Consider the following 18,866-nt stretch of genomic DNA (forward strand, 5'->3'; position numbering starts at 1 on the left):
GCAACGAGGTCCTCAACATCAGCGCTAAGCTCAGCAGTATCGGCGCCAAGATGGAGGACGAGGATGTGGCGATCTGCTTGCTGCGCAGTCTACCCAAGAGCTACGAGAACGTCGTGCTGAACTTGGAGATGAGCAATGCAGAGCTGCGAACGCAAGATGTGGTGAAGGTGCTCACGAATGAGCATATCAAGCGACAAGGCGAGAAGACTGCGGCGGTAAAGATCGAGGAAGCAGCGAAGGCCTTCAACGCCGAGCGTGAAACTCGCCGGTGTGATTACTGCGGAAAACTGGGGCACGTTATTGACAAGTGCTGGACCAAGCAGAAGGATGAAAACCGAGGAGGTGCACGACGCGGTCGAGGTGGTCGCGGTGCCAACAATTTCGACTGGCGTAACGACGACGACTACGTCGCGTTTGCGGTCTCCATGTCGACAGCGTGTGGAGTGTCGACGGGCAAGAAGTTCGACGGCACATGGGCGATCGACAGTGGTGCAACCCACCACATCTGCAACGACAAGTCCAAGTTTGTGGACATCAACTTGCGCGACGAAGGCGTACTCACGGTTGCCAACGGACAAACGGCCAAGATTTTGGGAGTCGGCACCGTTGTGCAACAAGTGGTTCTGCCTAATGGGAATGTGCGTAACGTCCGGATCGAAGATGCTCTCTACGTGCCGAGCATGAACAAGAACCTGCTGTCTGTGCCTCAGATCAACCGAGGCGGACACTTCAAGGTGGTGTTTGACGGCTCCGAGATGCACATTGCGCGCAAGTCGTCGAAGAAGATCGTTGCCTCAGCGGACCTGATCGACGGACTCTACTGGCTGCGAGTGCCCAAGGTGTCTGCCAATTCGACGTCCAAAGTCTCGATCAACGGTGTCGATCTTCATGCGCGGATGGGTCACGCTCCGAACGACGTATTGCGGAAAATGGTTTCGAGCGGCATGGTGACGGGCGCGAAAATGCCGACTTCGTCGAAGAACTCGAGCGGATGTCGCGGATGCCAGCAAGGGAAGATGGTCCAAAAACCATTTCCAAGCAACCCGGACAAGCCCAAGTACAAGCCATTCGAGTTCCTGCACTTCGACCTCTGTGGCGCCATGGAGAAAGAGTCGCTTGGTGGCAGCAAGTATCTGCTGCTGATCACGGACGAAGCCAGCGGCTGCATGACGGGATTCTGTTTGCGCGCCAAGTCGGAGAGTGAAGGCTGTTTGCGCAAGTTTATCGCCAAGGTGGAGCGCCAGTTCGATGCCAGGGTCAAGTTCGTGCGTCATGACGGTGCCAAGGAGTTCGCGACCAATTCGCTCAAGGCCTTCTACGACGACCATGGCATCGAAGTTCAACCGACGGTTCCATATGCGCATCAGACTAATGCGACTGCGGAACGCGCCAACCGGACCATTGTGACTACCGGGCGCAGCATGCTTCACTTCGCACGTTTGGACAAGACGTTCTGGGCGGAAGCGGCGATGACGGCGATCTACATCAAGAACCGGCTGCCGTCACCCAAGATCCCAGGGAAGACACCTTTCGAGATTGTGTACAAGAGAAAGCCCAACGTGAAGCACATGCGCGTTTTTGGGTGCAAGGCCTACGTCCTGACGCCGAAGGAGAAGCGACTCAAGTGGGACCCCAAGGCTCGTGAAGGCATTTTCATGGGCTATGAAGAGCGTTCGAAGGCGTATCGCGTTTATGACATCGAGGCGGGGCAGGTAGTGATTTCTCGCGATGTCACTTTCGACGAATCCACCTTTGACGACGTCAATATTCAAGATGACGATGAAGATGTCGATGATGCGGCGGATATCCTGGACGACCTCGAGATTTCGGACGACCATGGAACTCGTGAATTCAAGCAGGCGGGGAAACGCAAAGCTCGCTCCAACCCTGACGAACGGGAACAAGTTCGTCGACTGCGTCACAGTGCTGGATTGGAAGAAGCAAGTGCTCCGGGCCATGACTCCGACCATCAAGAATCCAAGAATGAAGACAATGATGATGATGACTCGACTCAGCCCATGTATTGGCGTGCGAGTGCGAATGCAGTGGAAACGAGTGACAGCGCCGAGCCGAAGACGTTCCAAGAGGCTGTGAGCGGCGAAGACCAAGTCCACTGGCGCAAGGCGATCCGAGCAGAGCTCAAGTCGATGCGACTTCGTGGAGTGTTTCGTGGCGTTAAGTTACCGAACAACCAGCGTGCGGTCGGAGCCAAGTGGGTGTTCAAGATCAAGCGTAAAGCCGACGGATCCATCGAGAAATACAAGGCTCGACTCGTCGCGAAAGGATTTGTGCAGAAGTACGGCATCGACTACACCGAGACGTTTTCGCCGGTGGTCAAGTACGTCACGCTGCGAACGATCATCGCTGTGGCCAAGTTCTTCAATTGGCCCCTCGATCAACTTGATGTCGTCACGGCGTTCCTGTACGGCTTGATGAAAGAGAAGGTGTTCTGCAGTGTTCCAGAAGGCGTGGAACTTGATGACGGCTACGACTGCGTGGAACTGCTCAAGGCGATCTACGGTCTCAAGCAAGCTTCTCGAGTATGGAACGAGACCTTCGACGAGTATGTGCGCTCCATCGGATTTCGCGTTTCGAGCTACGATCCGTGTCTCTACATCAAGGTTGTCGACGGTGACTGCGTTATGATGCTGGTGTACGTCGACGATGTGTTGGTGACCGGAAGCTCTTCGATGATGATCTCCGAAGTGAAGAAACAGCTCAAGACACGATTCGATATGACCGACAGCGGCAAGTGTTCCTTCATTCTGGGCATCGAAGTGGTCGACAACGCAGACGGTAGTGTCACGTTGTCCCAAGCTCGCTACATCAACGACATCCTGGAGCGCTTTGGCATGCAGAACTGCAAACCTGCTGCCAGTCCAGTCGACCTCAGCATGAAGCTCGTTACCAGTGACGCCTCGACCAAGTTGGATGCGCCGTTCCGTGAAGCTATGGGTGCTCTCATGCACTTGATGACGTCGACTCGCCCGGACATTGCTTTTGCTGTTGGATATGTTTCACGATTCATGGAGAACCCTCAAGTCGAACACTGGATCGCTGTCAAGAGGATCTTCCGTTACCTTCAAGGTACCAAGTCGCACGGACTCCATTTTTCACCAGGCAACGGAATCGACTTTCGTGGCTATTCGGATGCAGACTGGGCTGGTGACCACAGTGACCGCAAGTCGACTTCGGGCTACCTGTTTCAAGTTCTCGGTGGACCAGTATCGTGGGGATCCAAGAAGCAGTCAAGTGTCTCTCTCTCCACGAGTGAAGCCGAGTACATCGCACTGAGCCTGGCAATCCAAGAAGGCAAGTGGGTGCACAAGCTTCTGTGTGAGATCCTCGACGCTGCAGGCAAAGACACCCCGGATCTCAAGATTTTCGAAGATAACCAGTCGTGCATCAAGATGACGAAGAACCCCGTGAACCATGGCCGCGCCAAGCACATCGACATCAAGTACCACCACATCCGTGATGAAGTCAAGCGCGGTGAAGTGATCGTCGAGTACTGCGAGACTACGACCATGCTGGCTGACATCTTGACCAAGGGACTCGGCGGACCTCGTCACAAGGACTTAACGACGGCTCTTGGCGTTCAAGCGTGTTCGCATTGAGAGGGGCTGTTGCAGGTAATCCAATACGATCCCGCGATGATTACGGTAAGATGTTTACGCCACCGATGATTAGACGAGTAGGATGATTGGACGAGTACAGAGGGTTGGTGATGGGATGCACCAAATGATTGGATGCAAACTAGGTAGAGAAGACAGTGTAAGTTCTTATCAATCAATCACTTCTGAATTTCCATTCTGCCCCTCAAGTGACTTCCCTCGCCTCGGCCTCCTCGCCCCAAGCTTCGGCAGTCCTTCCCTCGCAAGACACAAGATCCAACCATCACCTTCTTCAAAGATGCGTTTAGCTGAAGAACAGGCCAAGGAAAGTCGTGGGCCAAGCGCCGAGGGTTCGTTTCAAACGAAGTTCGCGGCAGACCGCGAAGCACCGGTAGAGACCGACCCTGTACTACAACTCGTCAACAGCCCCGTCGCTGACATGTTTACGAACGGGGAACCGAACGAATCATCGCTGGTACCTGTGTTTGGTCGACGGTCGTTTGTGGATGACATTTGCTTCGGTGGCGAGGATTTCGACAGCTGCGTGGCGACGCTGGACCGATTGCTGGCAAGATTTGCACAGTGTCGGATCAGCATTAGCTTCACCAAGAGCATCTTCTGCCAACCCAAGGTGGACTTTCTGTCGCATAAAATTTCGCCAGAAGGCATCAGGGCTGACCCCAAGAAGCTTGCGGCCATCACCGAGCTTTCGTTTCCAACGAGTAAGAAGGGCATGCAGTCGTTTCTCGGAGCGGTTAATTACTACAGCCGCTTCATTCAAGACTTCGCGGTCTACGGTGCGGCGCTGTACCAGCTCAAGGATGAGGACTTTGCCGTTGGAGATGGCCTTTCTGTGGCACGTCGTTCCTTCGAAATATTGAAGACGAGTGTTTCACATTCACCCATCCTCATGCACTTCGATCGATCGAAAGCAGTTCACGTCATGCTCTTGCGAATGAATGGGCGTCGAGCACTACGCTAATGCAAGAACATGAAGGCAAGTTACACCCCGTGCGGTTCCTCGGTCGGGTGCTCAAGGAGGCCGAGATGAACTACCATCCTGCTGAGACGGAAGTGTTGGCGTTACTTCTGCTGTTGAAGATCTGTTACGTCCAGCTGGCAGGAAAGACGCTACATGTCTATACACGATTCTCGACGTTAGAGTGGGTGCATAAGTCGAAGTCTCTCTTCGGACGCGAGGTCCAGTTCGCAGTGCTGCTATCGCAGTGGCACCTGAAGGTGCAGCGCGTGAAGGAGAAGGATGTCGCCTTCGCGCAGCTACTGCAGTCAAGCATCACGAGCTTCGTCGACCTGGAAGACTCGCTCGCGCCGGTGGCACCTCCAAACAAGGGTTCCCCGACTATTCGAATGGACCCCGCGTTGCTGTACGCCAGGCTTTCCCGTAATTACAGCGGATTCGTCATGTCTTTTGACGGGTCAGCGAAGACAGAGAAGTACGGTGGCTACGGGAGTTGTTCATGGGTGCTGTGGAGCCTTCCTGAGTGGAAAGGTAGTGATTGCTGCAAACGCTTACCTCTCGGCCACCACGGTGAATGAGGCAGAGTACACAGGAATGATAAACGGTGTCAAGGCTGCTATTGCACACGGTGCCGAGGATTTAGTCATCGTTGGTGATTCAAGGCTCGCGATTCAACAATCACTAGGGGTGATCGCATGCAGGAAGGAAACTTTGCTAGCGCTGCTGAATACTCACAAGGAGCTCACGGCCAAGCTTCGATCAGTTAAATATCTTCACGTTGTACGAGAATACAACGCTGCCGCGGATTCGTTAGCCACTGAAGCGCTGGAATCAAAAGTCAGTCGGGTCATCTTGGCTGAAAATCGCAAGTCGGAATTGGCGTCGCTGAATCGCATCCAGGAAATGATCTACGAACCGGATGAAGACTCGGTAGATGTTTCGTCACGTGGAGCAGAGCGTCAAGTACATGTATTGTCAGGCAGCGAGTCTTCAAAGTGGAAAACTTTCGAAAATTTCGTGGTTGATTACAGCTCACCAGAGTGCGATTATGGTAATATGGCAGTGATGACTCGGCGACAGACGAAAGCCAAGAAATGCGTCAGGTTTGCAGGAGAACACTCGGAGGAAGTCTCGAAAGCTCAAGAACAGCATGAAGAACGACGAGAGACGTCCACCGAAGATTCATTCGGCAAAGATTTGCCAGACCATCCTCACAAGACTGTACCATCGGCATTTCCCATTGCGGAAGATGTTGACCCGGTAGCGATACAGCGGGAACGACGCAGACGGATACTGGTGGCACAAGACGAGGAGCAGAAGTGGTTTAACATCAAGAAGGTGCTTCAGGGCCAAGCACAAGAGCTGAGTTACAAAGAAGCTCAAGATGCCTGGAAGTACGCTGACCGGTTCGTGTTATCAGAAGACGGCGTGCTTCACTATCTTGGGTTGAATCGTCGGTACGACCACGGTTGGCAAGAGGAGACCAAGCTTCGGCTTGTGGTACCGACAACGATGATTCAAGAGGTCTTGCAGAACTGTCACGACTCGCTGGAAGGAGGACATCAAGGTGTGGTGAGAACGTTCCATCGCGTTAGGTCCGATTATTATTGGATCGGCTTGTACGCTGACGTGGAGAAGCATGTGAAGTCATGTCCAGATTGCAGCTCGAGTAAAAGCCGTCCACAGCTTCGTGGATACTCGCCTGGCAACGTACTAGCCGAACGACCTTTCCAGATCGTCTCGATGGATTTTGTGATCCCACTACCGAAATCTCGCAGGGGCAACACGGCGTTGCTCCTATTTCAGTGCTCGTTCACGGGATTCGTTATTGCCAAGGCTATGTCAGATACGACTGCACTGAGTGTTGCCCAAGTGCTCGAAGAATGTGTGTACCGACGGTTCGGAGCCCCATCATTAATAATGCACGACCGCGACCCACGCTTCATGAGCGAGGTGTTCCAAGCGTTCGCAGAGATGATGCAGTCAAGATCAAGAGCGACTTTGAGCTATCGGCCACAGGCTAATGGACAGCAGGAACGCTCGGTGAAGTCAGTGATGGGGTCCGTACGGGTGGACGCGGAAGACCCTTTACAGCAAGATTGGGATGAATCGCAGAGAAGCTGGTGTTCGCTATTAATACTTCTCAAGACACTACAAGGAAGGAAACACCGTTCTACCTCGTTCATGGTTGGGATGCGCAGTCGACGTTGCGAGCAATGTCGTCATCACTCAAACGAGGACTCGGCAAGCAGTCTGACGCACTAGCGTGGCGGCGTGAGATCAATCGACAACATGAGGTCGCCCTCACTATGGCCAAAGATTATCAGGCTGTAGAAAAGGAGCGAAGGGCTAAAAAGCATAATGATGCCCTGAGTCGACTGGAAAAAGCCGCTGTACCTCAACCAAGTGGAAACGAACACTCGGCGGACCCTCCAGAAGCTTCAGAAGAGATGGAAGATCCTGCAAGAGCCCCACCGAGATCTCTTTTTGAGATTGGGAGCTGGGCGTGGTTGTACATGGAACGCGTCAAACCGGGCTTGACGAAGAAATTAACTCACCGGTGGCATGGACCTTTCCGGATCAAGCGCAAGGTGGAAGAGTTTGCGTACGAGCTGGAACTGCCTGACCGAAGTGGGTATCGCTTTTACCCAGTAGTGCATGTGTCGAGACTCAAGGCTGTCAACGCATTCAACAGTCGACCGAACACTCGATTGGTACTAGACGCGACTAATGAAGCAAGACTCGACTTCGATGAGGAACTATTGCCTGAGGACAGCTGGGAACCAGATCAAGTTGCCGGTGAATATGAAGTCGAGGCCATCCTCGACGACAGAACACCACTGTCGACGAGCACGGAGCGTGCTGTACGCGAGTTCGAAGTCAAGTGGGTGGGTTATGAAGATCCAGCTTGGGAACCAGCATCCAACTTGTCATGTGGAGGTCTGCTGTACGACTATTTGCGAGCCAAGAAGAGCGAGAATCGGCTGCAGATGGCGCAAGTGGCGGACGAAGATTAACGTGACTGGATCACGTGTGAGCTGTCCACAGGGCGATGCAGCCTGTAGTAACAGACGAAAAACGTTACTGCAACAACAAATTGTATATGCATTTGAAGAACAACATGAACATGATTACGCTGTGGAAGTGGATTAAGAAAAAGAAAACATGAATGCCGACCGGGGAGCGACCACTGAAAACGAAGTCACGCGGAGCACCTCAACAGTTAGCTGAGATGCTGGAGAACGTCGTGGAGCGTGCAGCGAGGATTCAAATCGATTCCAATTACCTGGCCGCGGTGGCCAAGCGTGCCAACGAAGTCGAGTCACCACTCTCCTTCTCCTCTTCATCAGGAGCCTGAGCCTCGGCAGCTGCAGCTGCAGCCGAACCCTGCGAATCCTCGGTACCAGCTTCAACAGGAGCAGCAGTCAGAGCGGGACGTGGAGTAGCCGGTGGCCAGTCAAACAACGAGCGCCAGGTCGGAATAAGTTCATTTGAATCGAGAGACTGGTCAACGATCACGCTTCGGTACACATCCACGAAACGCGTACCGTGAGGATTGAAGAGCTCCAGATTACACTGGCACGGGAAGTACGTGGTGTTGGACGGGTGCTGATGCGGCGCATTCATCCATCCAGTACGCCAGGGCTGACGAGCGTCGAGAGCCGGAACTTCGGAAAGCCAGTCAGATGTCCGAGGTGCGAACGACAAGTTTTCAATGGGGTACCACGGCTTCGACGGCTCCAAAAGCAATTCGGGACGAATGAACGGCACGCCGGAAGCACCAGAGGAAACCGAGTCACGACTCCACGCCATGTACTGCTCACGGTACTTGTTACGAAGACGATCGGCACGACGGTCGCGCTCACTGAAGAGCTTCTTCAACAGAGCTCTCAGTTCCTTCAAGCGTTCCTTGTCGTGGCCAACCTTTTTAGCTTCTTCAGCGAGACCTCGTTCAAAACCAGCCAACGGAAGCCAGTGGAGACGCTCCCACAACGCGAACCCGAGGTCACCTTGCTTACCGCCGTCACCCCGAAGGTTCGCATAGATCATGAGAAGGCGAAATTGTTGAAGCTGGTGGCTTGGCCACATCGTGTGGACCCTGAGGTGGGGGCGAAGGCGCGTCAGGAGAACCGGGAACATCGTCGTGATTCCCAGGGGTCACATCCTTACCCGAAGGCTCTGTAGCAGTTTCTTGAACCGAAGGGACGCTACTTGGATCAGCAGTCCCCATGTCCACGTCACTCCGGTCGCCACTGAGGTCGACCACGGCGGGAGTCGAGGAAGAGGCTGGTGTAGGAGGTGGCGACCATTAACTTGGAGAAGACGGTACAGACTTGGATCGAGTCTTCATATAGCGACGGGGCGACTTGGCAGGAGAATGAGGACGAGATTTCTTGCGCTTCTTCTGGGCTGCCTTCTTCCACGCCTTCGGGTCGAGCAGCGATCTACGGGCAGACTTGGGAGTTGAAGTATCGGCAGGTGGCGCATCACCGAGACCGGCAGCTGCCATCGAAGTACTGGCCTTGTCCGCTGGGATTGGAGCCTTGTCTTCGTCAGAGTCGTCCGGCTCGTCGTCTGAATCCTCGCCACCTGGTCTAAGACGCTTATGGGACTTCCCATGGGCCACTTGGTGAGCGGCATTGGCCAAAGCTGCAGGAAGGGCTTGAGGATCGTCCGAAGACGCGGTGGCAGACTGGATGCGCCGCAAAGCGACTAACGTCTCCTGATCCAAGTCCAGCGCGTCCAGGTCCAGCTCACCCGCAGTCAGACCTATCACGAAAGATTGTGAACGAACGTTAGTTGCTGAACACACGGTGGAAGGAGCGACATTAGGAACGTACCATCAACAGCCAGACGAAGTACCTCGGGATCCATCCCGGTCAGACTCACGTGTGCACGGAGGGTGCGATTCGCTTGGAGAAGGCGAGTATTACGGTCTTGCTGGTTCTCGAGGACCTTGAGCGTGTCGTTATCAGCACACTTGCCCTGGGCAAGCTTTACCAGAAGGAGGTGAAGTTTCCGAGTCTGCTCGGTATTCGCTCCTATAGAAGACTTGTGCACCTTGCGTTCGCGAGCCAGCTTCTTCTGCAACGTGCTGATGAAAACGTCCCGAGCTTGGACCTCGCAGTGCAGACGATTCAAGTCTTCTGCGTGTCGCTCCATAGTGGCTTGAACAGTGGCGAGCATAGCGTCGTTCTTGGCGTTCGATTCGCGGAGAATCTTGACGTTGTGGTGAAGGGCTTCAATCTCAGCGCTGGCAGCCTTGAGGAACGCCTCCGCGTTCTCACGAGCCATGATTTCGGGTGCCACCGAACGTACGGCGGCAGCAGCCTCGGACTGAGCAAACCGCAACTGACGCTCCAAGTCGGCGACTCGTTCGGGTAATGCCGACAGCGCGTCAGGAATAGGTTGTACCGCAGCGAGGACATCATCGAAACCAACAGCAGTCTCGAGGCAACGTTGAGTGTGTACATCGCCGTGGAGAGGAGGCGCAACGCTGAGCTGCACTTGGTGACGAGCCATTGCAGTCAAGTACGGAATTATCGAGGTCATCATGTGATTGACCGATGCCTGCGTACTTTCAGCCAGCATGGCGCGCAGCGAATCTTCGGTGAGTGGTGGTGTACCACCAGCTGGGGCAGGAGGAGCAGCAGGAGCCATCTCCGCGGATTCAGCGACGACGGGGAGTGCTGCAGGAGCTACCGCAGGGAGTGAAGAGTCCGGGGCAGGAAGCGCCGGAGGGCCGGTTGATGACGCTGCTGTCGGAGGAAGTGCAGCAGACTGGGGGACGTTCGAGCCCTCGGTCTTGCTCTCCTGAGAAACAAAACGAGTAATGCGTGGTGATGAGCAAGGCGCCGATGATTCAAGAGAAGGATGAGCTGAAGTACCTCCAGCTGTTCGCGTTCGCGACGTGCGAGGATGGAGACGCTGAAACACGTCGGACACGGCTCGATTCAGACGCTTGGACATACGGTGGCGAGATGGTGAATTGAAGAATGAAGAAATGTCACAACGGGCACTAGTACCCGTGGCTTCCATTGCGACAGGGGCAGTTGTGGTGTAGTGATTTCTCCGTAGTTGCGGATTATCACCCGTCGACAAAGACGTGACACCGCGCAAGATGTTCAAGCAACGAACCCTCGGTCATGTGATGTACGGAGACGCCAAGGTGCAAGGGACTCGACGGCGTCACTCCCGAGCTTTCAACAAGTATCGGACACGGCCCATATGTCACTGAATTCAGGCTGTCCTTATTATTAATAATGGACTGGCCGGATTCGCATTCAGCGGCGCATCTACGGTACGAACCCTCAGCAGCGGTTGGGATGAGTTCGCGGAAGCCTCAGCGACCCTTGGAAGGCACGTTCACCGTCTGGCGGACCGTTAAGGATGCTCATGCGACGGTGCAGACGACGCTTGGCGTGCAAGGAGATCCATAACGGATCATTGTTCACTTGATATTTGTAAACTTGATTAGGACTTCTTATTAGGAATAGACCCGAAAGGGTAAACATAAATACAGAACAGAATTTCCACTCAAGCACACAGAGCGACGTCTGGCTTCAAGGTAAGCGTCTGGTCAAGCTTGTTTGAGTGTGCTATGCCTGTCGGTGAACTCGAAGCTCTGTAAGCGAGGGTTCATCCGGCAAGGCCAAGAGACTTTGTGTATTGGCCGATTATTATCGGGAGGTTTAAACGTGACGGCTTATTGTTGCCTATTTGCACGACTGGGATTGCTTGTATTGCATCCCTTTTATTCTTCCAACCGAGTGTTGAACACTCGGTGATCTCGTAAAAGGCTTACCCGTGCCTGGTACCCTTCCGCTGTTGGGACCACAAGGATTCATAACACCTGCTAGCTTTGCTCGTGCTAGTAGCGTGTTCTTATTTTTACTGATTGGCCTATATAAGTAGTTTACAAGGTCCAGTTTGTCCCGGTGCAAGGGCAGAACTGGGGTCTTCAGGTCCGCCCGAACGATCGTTTACTATCCTAGTAGACGTATTGTTGTGGGAACGTCCTAACTACATTTGTAGCTAGAGTTCACGTGGGAATTCCAACACCACAGCTATGTGTCGCGCTTCATGGAGAAACCCCGAGAAGAACACTGAGTTGTGGTCAAGCGCATCTTTCGCTACCTGCAAGGCACCAAGACGCATGGAATCTGCTACAATCCGGGTGACAACATCGACTTTCGCGGATACTCTGATGCAGACTGGGCTGGTGACCTCGCGGACCGCAAGTCGACTTCCGGCTACACGTTCATGCTGATGGGTGCGCCAGTGAGCTGGGGCAGCAAGAAGCAGTCAAGTGTTTTGCTGTCTACGAGCGAAGCGGAGTACATCGCGCTCAGTCTGGCAATTCAAGAAGGCAAGTGGATTCATCGCCTACTGTGCGAGATCTTAGCAGCTGCTAATGAGACTGGACCCGACCTCATGATCCAAGAAGACAACAAGTCGTGCATCAAGAAGACGAAGAATCCTGTGAGCCACGGCCGCACCAAGCACATCGACATCAAGATCCACCACATCCGCGATGAAGTCAAACGTGGTGAAGTGAAGCTCGAGTATTGCGAGGCTTCTGTGATGCCGGCTGACATCATGACGAAGGCGCTCCCAGGGCCTCGTCACATGGACCTAGAAGCTGCTCTCGGCATCCACGCGTGTTCGCAATTGAGGGAGCGTATTGAGCGTTGCTGGTCTTGGTACTGTGGACCAGCTGTACCCATTAACCGGTTAGCCTGAACCGGTCCAATACGACCCCGCGGTGACTATGGTACGTTGCTTATGCCACCCATGATTGGACGAGTTGGATGATTGGACGAGTACATAATGATTGGATGACATAGGTAGTGAGGGCAGTGTAAGCCCCGATAAATCAATCACTTTCGAATCTTCCTTCTTCCGCTCAAGTGTCTTCACTCCGGTCTCCGCACCAAGTGCAGAAGTCACTCCATTCAGTCCAAGCCTCGTTCCAACACCTCTACACCGTTAGCACGACCGGTAAGGTTGGAGAGTGTAAAAGCATTACGAAGTTACTCGGTCGAGATTAGAGCCGCGTCCATCGCGAGCTCTACCTCTCGGACCCAGAAGGAAAGTTCTCACCTTCCTTCCCTTCATACGGCTTAACCTTCAGCCGTATTGGCTTCGGGTGTGGCGGAGTTGTCTCCGCCGCCGGAGCCTACAGGCGCTCCCGCACATGCGCGATGAGTCCCTGCTCGTAAGCGCCAAACGCATTGACGCGCTCGAGCTGCTCCGCCGGTGTTGACACCACCAGGCTCTGCAGGGCCTCCATCCCGAACCGAGTCGTTCAGATGGGAGAAGTCGTTTCTATCCACGGCAACGAACCTCAGAGAGGTTCATGCAGTCTACCCGCGTTGGCGTGGATTGACTACGAGTGCTACCAAGTGTGACGGGGTCACACAGCACCTTGCGCTAGAGGAAGTTGTATACAAACTCTCAGTGAACGGCAGTTCACAGGTCCCCTTTTACCGAAAGGGAGCGAAGTGACCAATTTAAGGTAGGCTGAGCTTGAGCTTAATATACAAACTATAAGTCACCTTTAGAAAAGCAATGTCATCAGCCAATGGTTGGCCTCGGACGAACTTGGTACCTTGTACCAAAAATCATGTAGCTAGGGGTACACTTAGGGCTACGTACCCCGTTACAAATTCTGGCCCAAAACTTCTGAAAACAATTATTAATAACATGTAAAATACAGTAGGACTTTTGGTCCCAATCTGAAAAATTAGACCGGATGGCGCCCATGAAGAAGCCGCAGAGCTCGTACCTGATCTTCTGCAATGAGCGGCGCAAGCAGGTGATGGACGAAAATCCAGGCGCACGTGTCGGCGATATTCAGAAGATTATCAGTGCGCAGTGGAAGGAGCTCAAGCCTGAGGAGAAGGACGTGTACGTCGAGCTAGCAGCCAAGGACAAGGCGCGCTATGCGCAGGAGCTGCTGGATAATCCACAGGTCAACGAGGAGCCCAAGGCTGAGGAGAAGACGGCGCGAGGCTCCCATGCCTGTATCTACCCACTGGGACGAGTGCGAAAGATCGTACAGAGCGATCCGGATGTCGGCAAAGTCTCAAAAGACGCGCTCGTTGCGATCACGAAGGCTTCGGTACCACCGACCTACACGGAGCGGAGAGAGGAGTAGCCTCTGACTTTGTTGCTGTTGTATTTGCAGGAGCTATTCGCGCAGTTTCTAGGCACCAAGAGCTACGAGCAGGCGTTGTACCGCAACAAGCGGCAGATCAAGGCGTCGGACGTGACGCGCACAATTCAGACAACTGCATCGCTGGATTGGCTACGTGAAGACTTTTCTGGTATTAAGTCCTCTCATAGGGATAACGCAGCCGAAAGTAAAGCGAAAAAGGTTCAGGGGGAGGAAATGAAGACCTTGCCTGACAGTGCATCCTTCTTCAAGCCTAAAGCTGCTATTATCAAGGAATAGACGCCACAAACTAAAGCTAATGTACCCGGTGCAACACATCCGCGCTGCCGCAAGCCTCCAATGAAATGGATAACCGGGAGCTCTATTTAACTGCTGCAGAAGGGGCCATTATACGGGGTAAAAGCAAGGACGTCCCCCACGTTGCGCCATCGCGCAGCTTTTATCTGTCTTCTGCGTCTGCAAATGCCTAGAAAATATCGTTCCAGTCATCGAACTCCTCATCGTTGTCCTCTTCCTCCTTTTGGTCCACAACGTCGTCGACCACAGCCTCCACGCGCGGAATGAGGCCACGACGACCAGCAATCTTGGCGACTAGTGAGCCTTCCGGAATGTTAGGCACTACACCTTCAGGAAACTTGATAGACTCGAGGTACACCTTGTCGCCCACGTGTAGGCCATTCACATCGATCTGCAGCGTAATGGGAATTTTGTCCGTAAAGATCGTGCAGTCGAGTGAGTGGTGGATATGGTTAATGAAACCTCCACGCTTAAGGCCAGGACTACCTTCCTCGTTCAAATACGTGATAGGGATAGACACAGTTCGGCCGGGCTTGAAACGAAGAAAGTTTACAGCCAAAGGCACGTCCGTCACGGGGTCCAGTTGCACATCACGCATATAGGCCTTGACGGGCGGGTGGTCGCCCACCTGCACATGGAACACCTGGTTCTCGATAGACGTCCACAGCTTGCGGTGCTCGCGTTCAAAGGCACGCGTCGGGAGCGAGACTAGCATGCGCTCGTCCTTGCCTTCCTCGCCCTCGCCGTAGAGTACGCCTGGCAGCAAACCCTTCTTGCGCAAACGACGAGACGCACGCGATCCCTCACCCTCACGCACTACGAGCTGTAGCACGTTTGAAGAAACCTCTTGATTCGCAGCAGCCGCAGCCGAGAAGCGAGCAACTTGGGCGCCAGAGCGCACCGCGTGCCGCTGAAGCGCCAACATCCTGCAGCGATATAATACCAACCGAGCGCCCAAATGACAATGCTGGGCCACACAAGCCAACAGGGTCGGACTCTCCAATCGATTACGCCGGTGTAATTTATAAAGAGAGTGTTTTTAAACCCAGGTTACTGCATTTATTTTTGAAGTTCATCCGTGATTACGCAATGTAGCAGGTTATGATTTTCAACTTCATCAAACCGTGTTTTGGAAAATTGCTGCCTGCAGCCTACACAAGCGTGAACTGCTCATACAGCAGCGCTCGAATGCGATAATAGTTCCTGGACAGTGTGCCCTCCATCACAATCTCATTGTTCATCGCGCGTTTAAGCACCACGCCATCGTTGCAAACAAGCATACCGCCACGAAATTTGGCCTGAAACCCTGCCTTGCCCAGCACTTGCTTCATCACGTCTAGCTTCATCTTGCCATCGCTCAGTAGAATGGGTTCGTGTGTTGCCTGACCACCATTCTCGTTCAGAGGCTGCAGCACCGGTACCGAGCTGTTCTCCGATAACACCAGTTGGCCAGTAACATAGGAGACTTCATGGCTGCCAACCTGTTAGTCGTAATAATTCACAAGAGTCAGTACCTGAAAGTCTCTCTCTCATAGAGCAAACAAGAATCGTGAGCGTGCCTTCCGGAACACTGCGGACGTGTAGAGTGACTCCTTGACTGATAGCTTGTACACGTTCGTGTCGGACTCAATATCAATACACTCCATCACGTCAGGAGTAAACACAGCTTCACACATTGGGATCGACGATTCCACAAACTGCTTCAGTTCGCTCGTGGTCTTTTCGGTGCCGTGAACCAGAATGAGTTTGCGAGGCTTGACGTTGCCCAAACAGTTTCGGATCGCTCGGCCATCGGCAATACCGTCGAAGTCCACTTGCGTGATACGAGCAGCGATCTGAGTAACAACATAAATGGTCAATGTGACTCAAGACGAAACCGGCTGCTGCTACCACTAAAGCACGGGGGGTTCGTACGTTGACAACAACTTCGTTCGTGATAGTCTTGGTGGGGCGAGTCTCAACTGCAGCCTCCTGATTAGCATTTTCCATGTCCTCATCCCCATCAGCATCTTCAATGATATTACGACGAGCCTGGCGGTTGGCCAGCAATGTGGCGTCCTTGAAGTCGTCTGGGTTGATGATCTATTGGAAGAAGTGAGCAACATCATGCCAAAAACAGCCATAAAATTAATAACTTCACGCTATTCGTACCTCTCCGTATTCGTCCCACTCGGTTTTTGATTCCACAGCAAAAAACATGGGATAGCGAACCGATGCGAACTGCCCCAGGCCAACCTTAAATGTGCCTCGAAGTTGGACTACACAAGTCTCGTTAGCTCGAAATTGTGTGAAACTATACGAACTGTCTGCAATTCACCTTCTTGCGGCGTCGTTTCCTCTTCTTCAGACTCGGACTCAAAGTCTTCGATTCCCATCATCATATCTTCCATTGCAGCCTCCTCAATCTCCTTCGCCTTGTTTTCTGCCTCTGTGCGAAGGCGTTTCCGCTCCTTAACCTCATATAGCGCAAGCTCAGCTCCCTCCAAGAACACCTTTTGCGTCACTGTGCATGAAATATTCTTCTCGGCAGACGGATCTTTTGATAGCTTCACTACACGAGATGCAAATGACGTCTCTGACGTCGTTGACGAAAATATGATGCTGTTTCGAGGATCGGGCGCCCAGCGAATGAAAATATCCTTTGCAAAGCCGCATTCTAGGCTTGGTGACGTAGCTAAAACCACCTGAGTATACATTCGACAGTCATTAGTATCATTATTTCTTCAAAACAGCACAGTGTACGAACTTTTAATACTTACTTTAGGATTCGGTAGAGCATCCAGTTCCTCCAAAGTGTGGACCAGGTGAATGTGTCTACAAAAACAAGTCCACGTTAGTTACGATATTGGACTAAGAATGATCGTGACCTTAACATACGTGAACTGGAAGGGGTTTTGGCGGCCAACGTCGAAATTCTTTGCGATGCGGTCATTACACCACTCCAGCATCGCCTGCGCAGCTTTGGGCGTGTAGTAACTCATATCATGAAGCAAAGCGATGGGGTCACGCAGCCTGCGCACGATCAAAGCGCAAATAGTTAGACGTACAGATTACTGACAGCACTATAAAAAGCTTCTCCATCGCTTACTTGTTCTGGATCCAGTACTGGTCCAGCACTCGCATCAGCTCGAGCACGCGTCCAGAGCTGTCCGTCGGGATAAGTACGTTTCCTCCATTTCGCACCGTCTTCAAAATCTCCATCATAATCTGTCCACAAGATAAAAGATTACATTGGAATAAACTCTTAGCATATCGTCAGTAAGAACGAACCTTGCTGTCTCGATCCTTGAGCTTGGGTTGCTCTGCATGCAGGTTCATGGAATCTGTAATGAGCAGCGTTGGTCGGCTGCAGATAAATATATCAATAGTAAAAGTCAGCAAGAATGCTCCGCACACACACACCGCAGTCTTGGCATCTAAAACTAACGTGAACGAGTCCAGAATCGTCTTCTGCAGTACATGCTCCGAGCGGTGATTGTAGTCCACAGCGTAAATAATATCGTCCTGCAATCAAAATGCACAGCCGGTCAGCAAGGAGGCATCGTCAGCAGCTAAACATCGGCAACTCCATCCTCACCGTCTCCTTCATGATCCTCCAGAGCGCACCTCCAATCAGATGACCAGCTACATGAGGCGTGATGACAATCCCCTCGCCACTGCTCGTTAGCGTCAGTTTCTCCGAGTATTTCAGCTGCTTGAACCGCTCGAAGACCAGATCCACGTCGTCCAGTGAGAAGAGTGAAAAGTCGCTGTCGTGCTTCGTCTTGGCCTGAAACGCGTCATACAGCGCGATCTGCCCCATGCGGTGCACAGGCAACGTGCCGTACACGGGCGCACTGAGCCCCAACTTGCCCATAGCGTATGGCAGTGCTCCCATGTGCGCCAAGTCCAGATGCGACACCAACACCAAGTCGATGCGGTCCACCACGCGCTGCAGAGGCTTGAGCAGCTCCACATCGTATGCATCTGTCCAGCCACAATCCAGCAGTATACACACCTCGTCCACCTCAAGCAGGTAGGCACAGCAGGGCGCGGTCGAGTGCACGCCATAGAGCGGCGTGAAGGTGATTACCGCCATCGTTTGATAAAACTTAAACGTATGGTAACTTACCGGTACTTTTTTCATTTTGTAAAATTTAAATATTGTGCATGTCAATGCTTTTGTCCTTTTCACTTAGCCTGATGCTCGATATATAATAAATATGTGCCTTTCTGCCAAAATGCCCTCCGATATAGGGCCCTACGTAGGACCTCTGCGTACACTTGATGGTCTCCAGCGTCCACGGCGAAAGCAATGCTGCCCCGTTGCCCAGCCGGCCCTGCAAGCCCGATGATCGCACCAGCCATGTAACGGGGTACGTAGCCCTAAGTGTACCCTGGTTACATGAAGTGTGAACCCTTCCCCCTTTCAAGAAATTTGCCACTTTCTTTTTCCCGGGTTTTTGGGTTACAGAGTTACCAAGATGTTTTTACAAAGCCAACCATTGCATTTGTGACGGGGTCACACAGCACCTTGCGCTAGAGGAAGTTATCTTCCGAGAGTATACAAACTCTCAGTGAACGGCAGTTCACAGGTCCCCTCTTTAATTAAAGAGAGCGAAGTGACCTAAATAAGGTAGATTGTAAACTGAGTATATTTATAGGTAGGTTAAGTTTGAGGTTAATACAAACTATCAGTTACCTATAGAAATGCAATGTCATTTAACCAATGGTTGGTTTTGAATGACCTTGGTACCTTGTACCAAATATCCCGGAGTATGGCATGTCATACTCCTGAAGTGTGAAGTGTCACACTTCA

At 52.7% G+C, this 18,866-nt stretch overlaps 4 protein-coding genes across 4 annotated transcripts; 1 reads left to right on the top strand and 3 right to left on the bottom strand.

Annotated features, from left to right (window-relative positions):
* Positions 1-13,348: 13,348 nt before the first annotated feature.
* Positions 13,349-14,004, top strand: PITG_19530 (uncharacterized protein; the record flags this gene model as incomplete). The annotated part of the gene is made up of 3 exons (XM_002996952.1): positions 13,349-13,717; positions 13,784-13,907; positions 13,973-14,004. The coding sequence occupies 3 exons, from the start codon at positions 13,349-13,351 to the stop codon at positions 14,002-14,004; spliced, it is 525 nt and encodes a 174-aa protein (XP_002996998.1).
* A 233-nt stretch (positions 14,005-14,237) lies between these two features.
* Positions 14,238-15,022, bottom strand: PITG_19531 (50S ribosomal protein L25, putative; the record flags this gene model as incomplete). Its single annotated transcript, XM_002996953.1, has 1 exon — positions 14,238-15,022. One exon carries the CDS (start codon positions 14,991-14,993, stop codon positions 14,238-14,240), a length of 756 nt encoding a protein of 251 aa, XP_002996999.1.
* A 197-nt stretch (positions 15,023-15,219) lies between these two features.
* On the bottom strand, positions 15,220-17,272 carry PITG_19532 (cleavage and polyadenylation specificity factor subunit, putative; the record flags this gene model as incomplete). Its single annotated transcript, XM_002996954.1, has 8 exons — positions 15,220-15,549; positions 15,640-15,903; positions 15,983-16,150; positions 16,220-16,326; positions 16,386-16,752; positions 16,828-16,882; positions 16,946-17,080; positions 17,157-17,272. The coding sequence occupies 8 exons, from the start codon at positions 17,270-17,272 to the stop codon at positions 15,220-15,222; spliced, it is 1,542 nt and encodes a 513-aa protein (XP_002997000.1).
* A 51-nt stretch (positions 17,273-17,323) lies between these two features.
* PITG_19533 (cleavage and polyadenylation specificity factor subunit, putative) lies at positions 17,324-18,146 on the bottom strand (the record flags this gene model as incomplete). The annotated part of the gene is made up of 3 exons (XM_002996955.1): positions 17,324-17,414; positions 17,496-17,572; positions 17,646-18,146. The coding sequence occupies 3 exons, from the start codon at positions 18,144-18,146 to the stop codon at positions 17,324-17,326; spliced, it is 669 nt and encodes a 222-aa protein (XP_002997001.1).
* Between the last annotated feature and the right edge of the window lie 720 nt (positions 18,147-18,866).

The sequence above is a fragment of the Phytophthora infestans genome, genomic scaffold (genome assembly GCF_000142945.1).
Source record: "Phytophthora infestans T30-4 supercont1.95 genomic scaffold, whole genome shotgun sequence".
In the NCBI taxonomy this organism is placed as follows: Eukaryota; Oomycota; class Peronosporomycetes; order Peronosporales; family Peronosporaceae; genus Phytophthora; species Phytophthora infestans.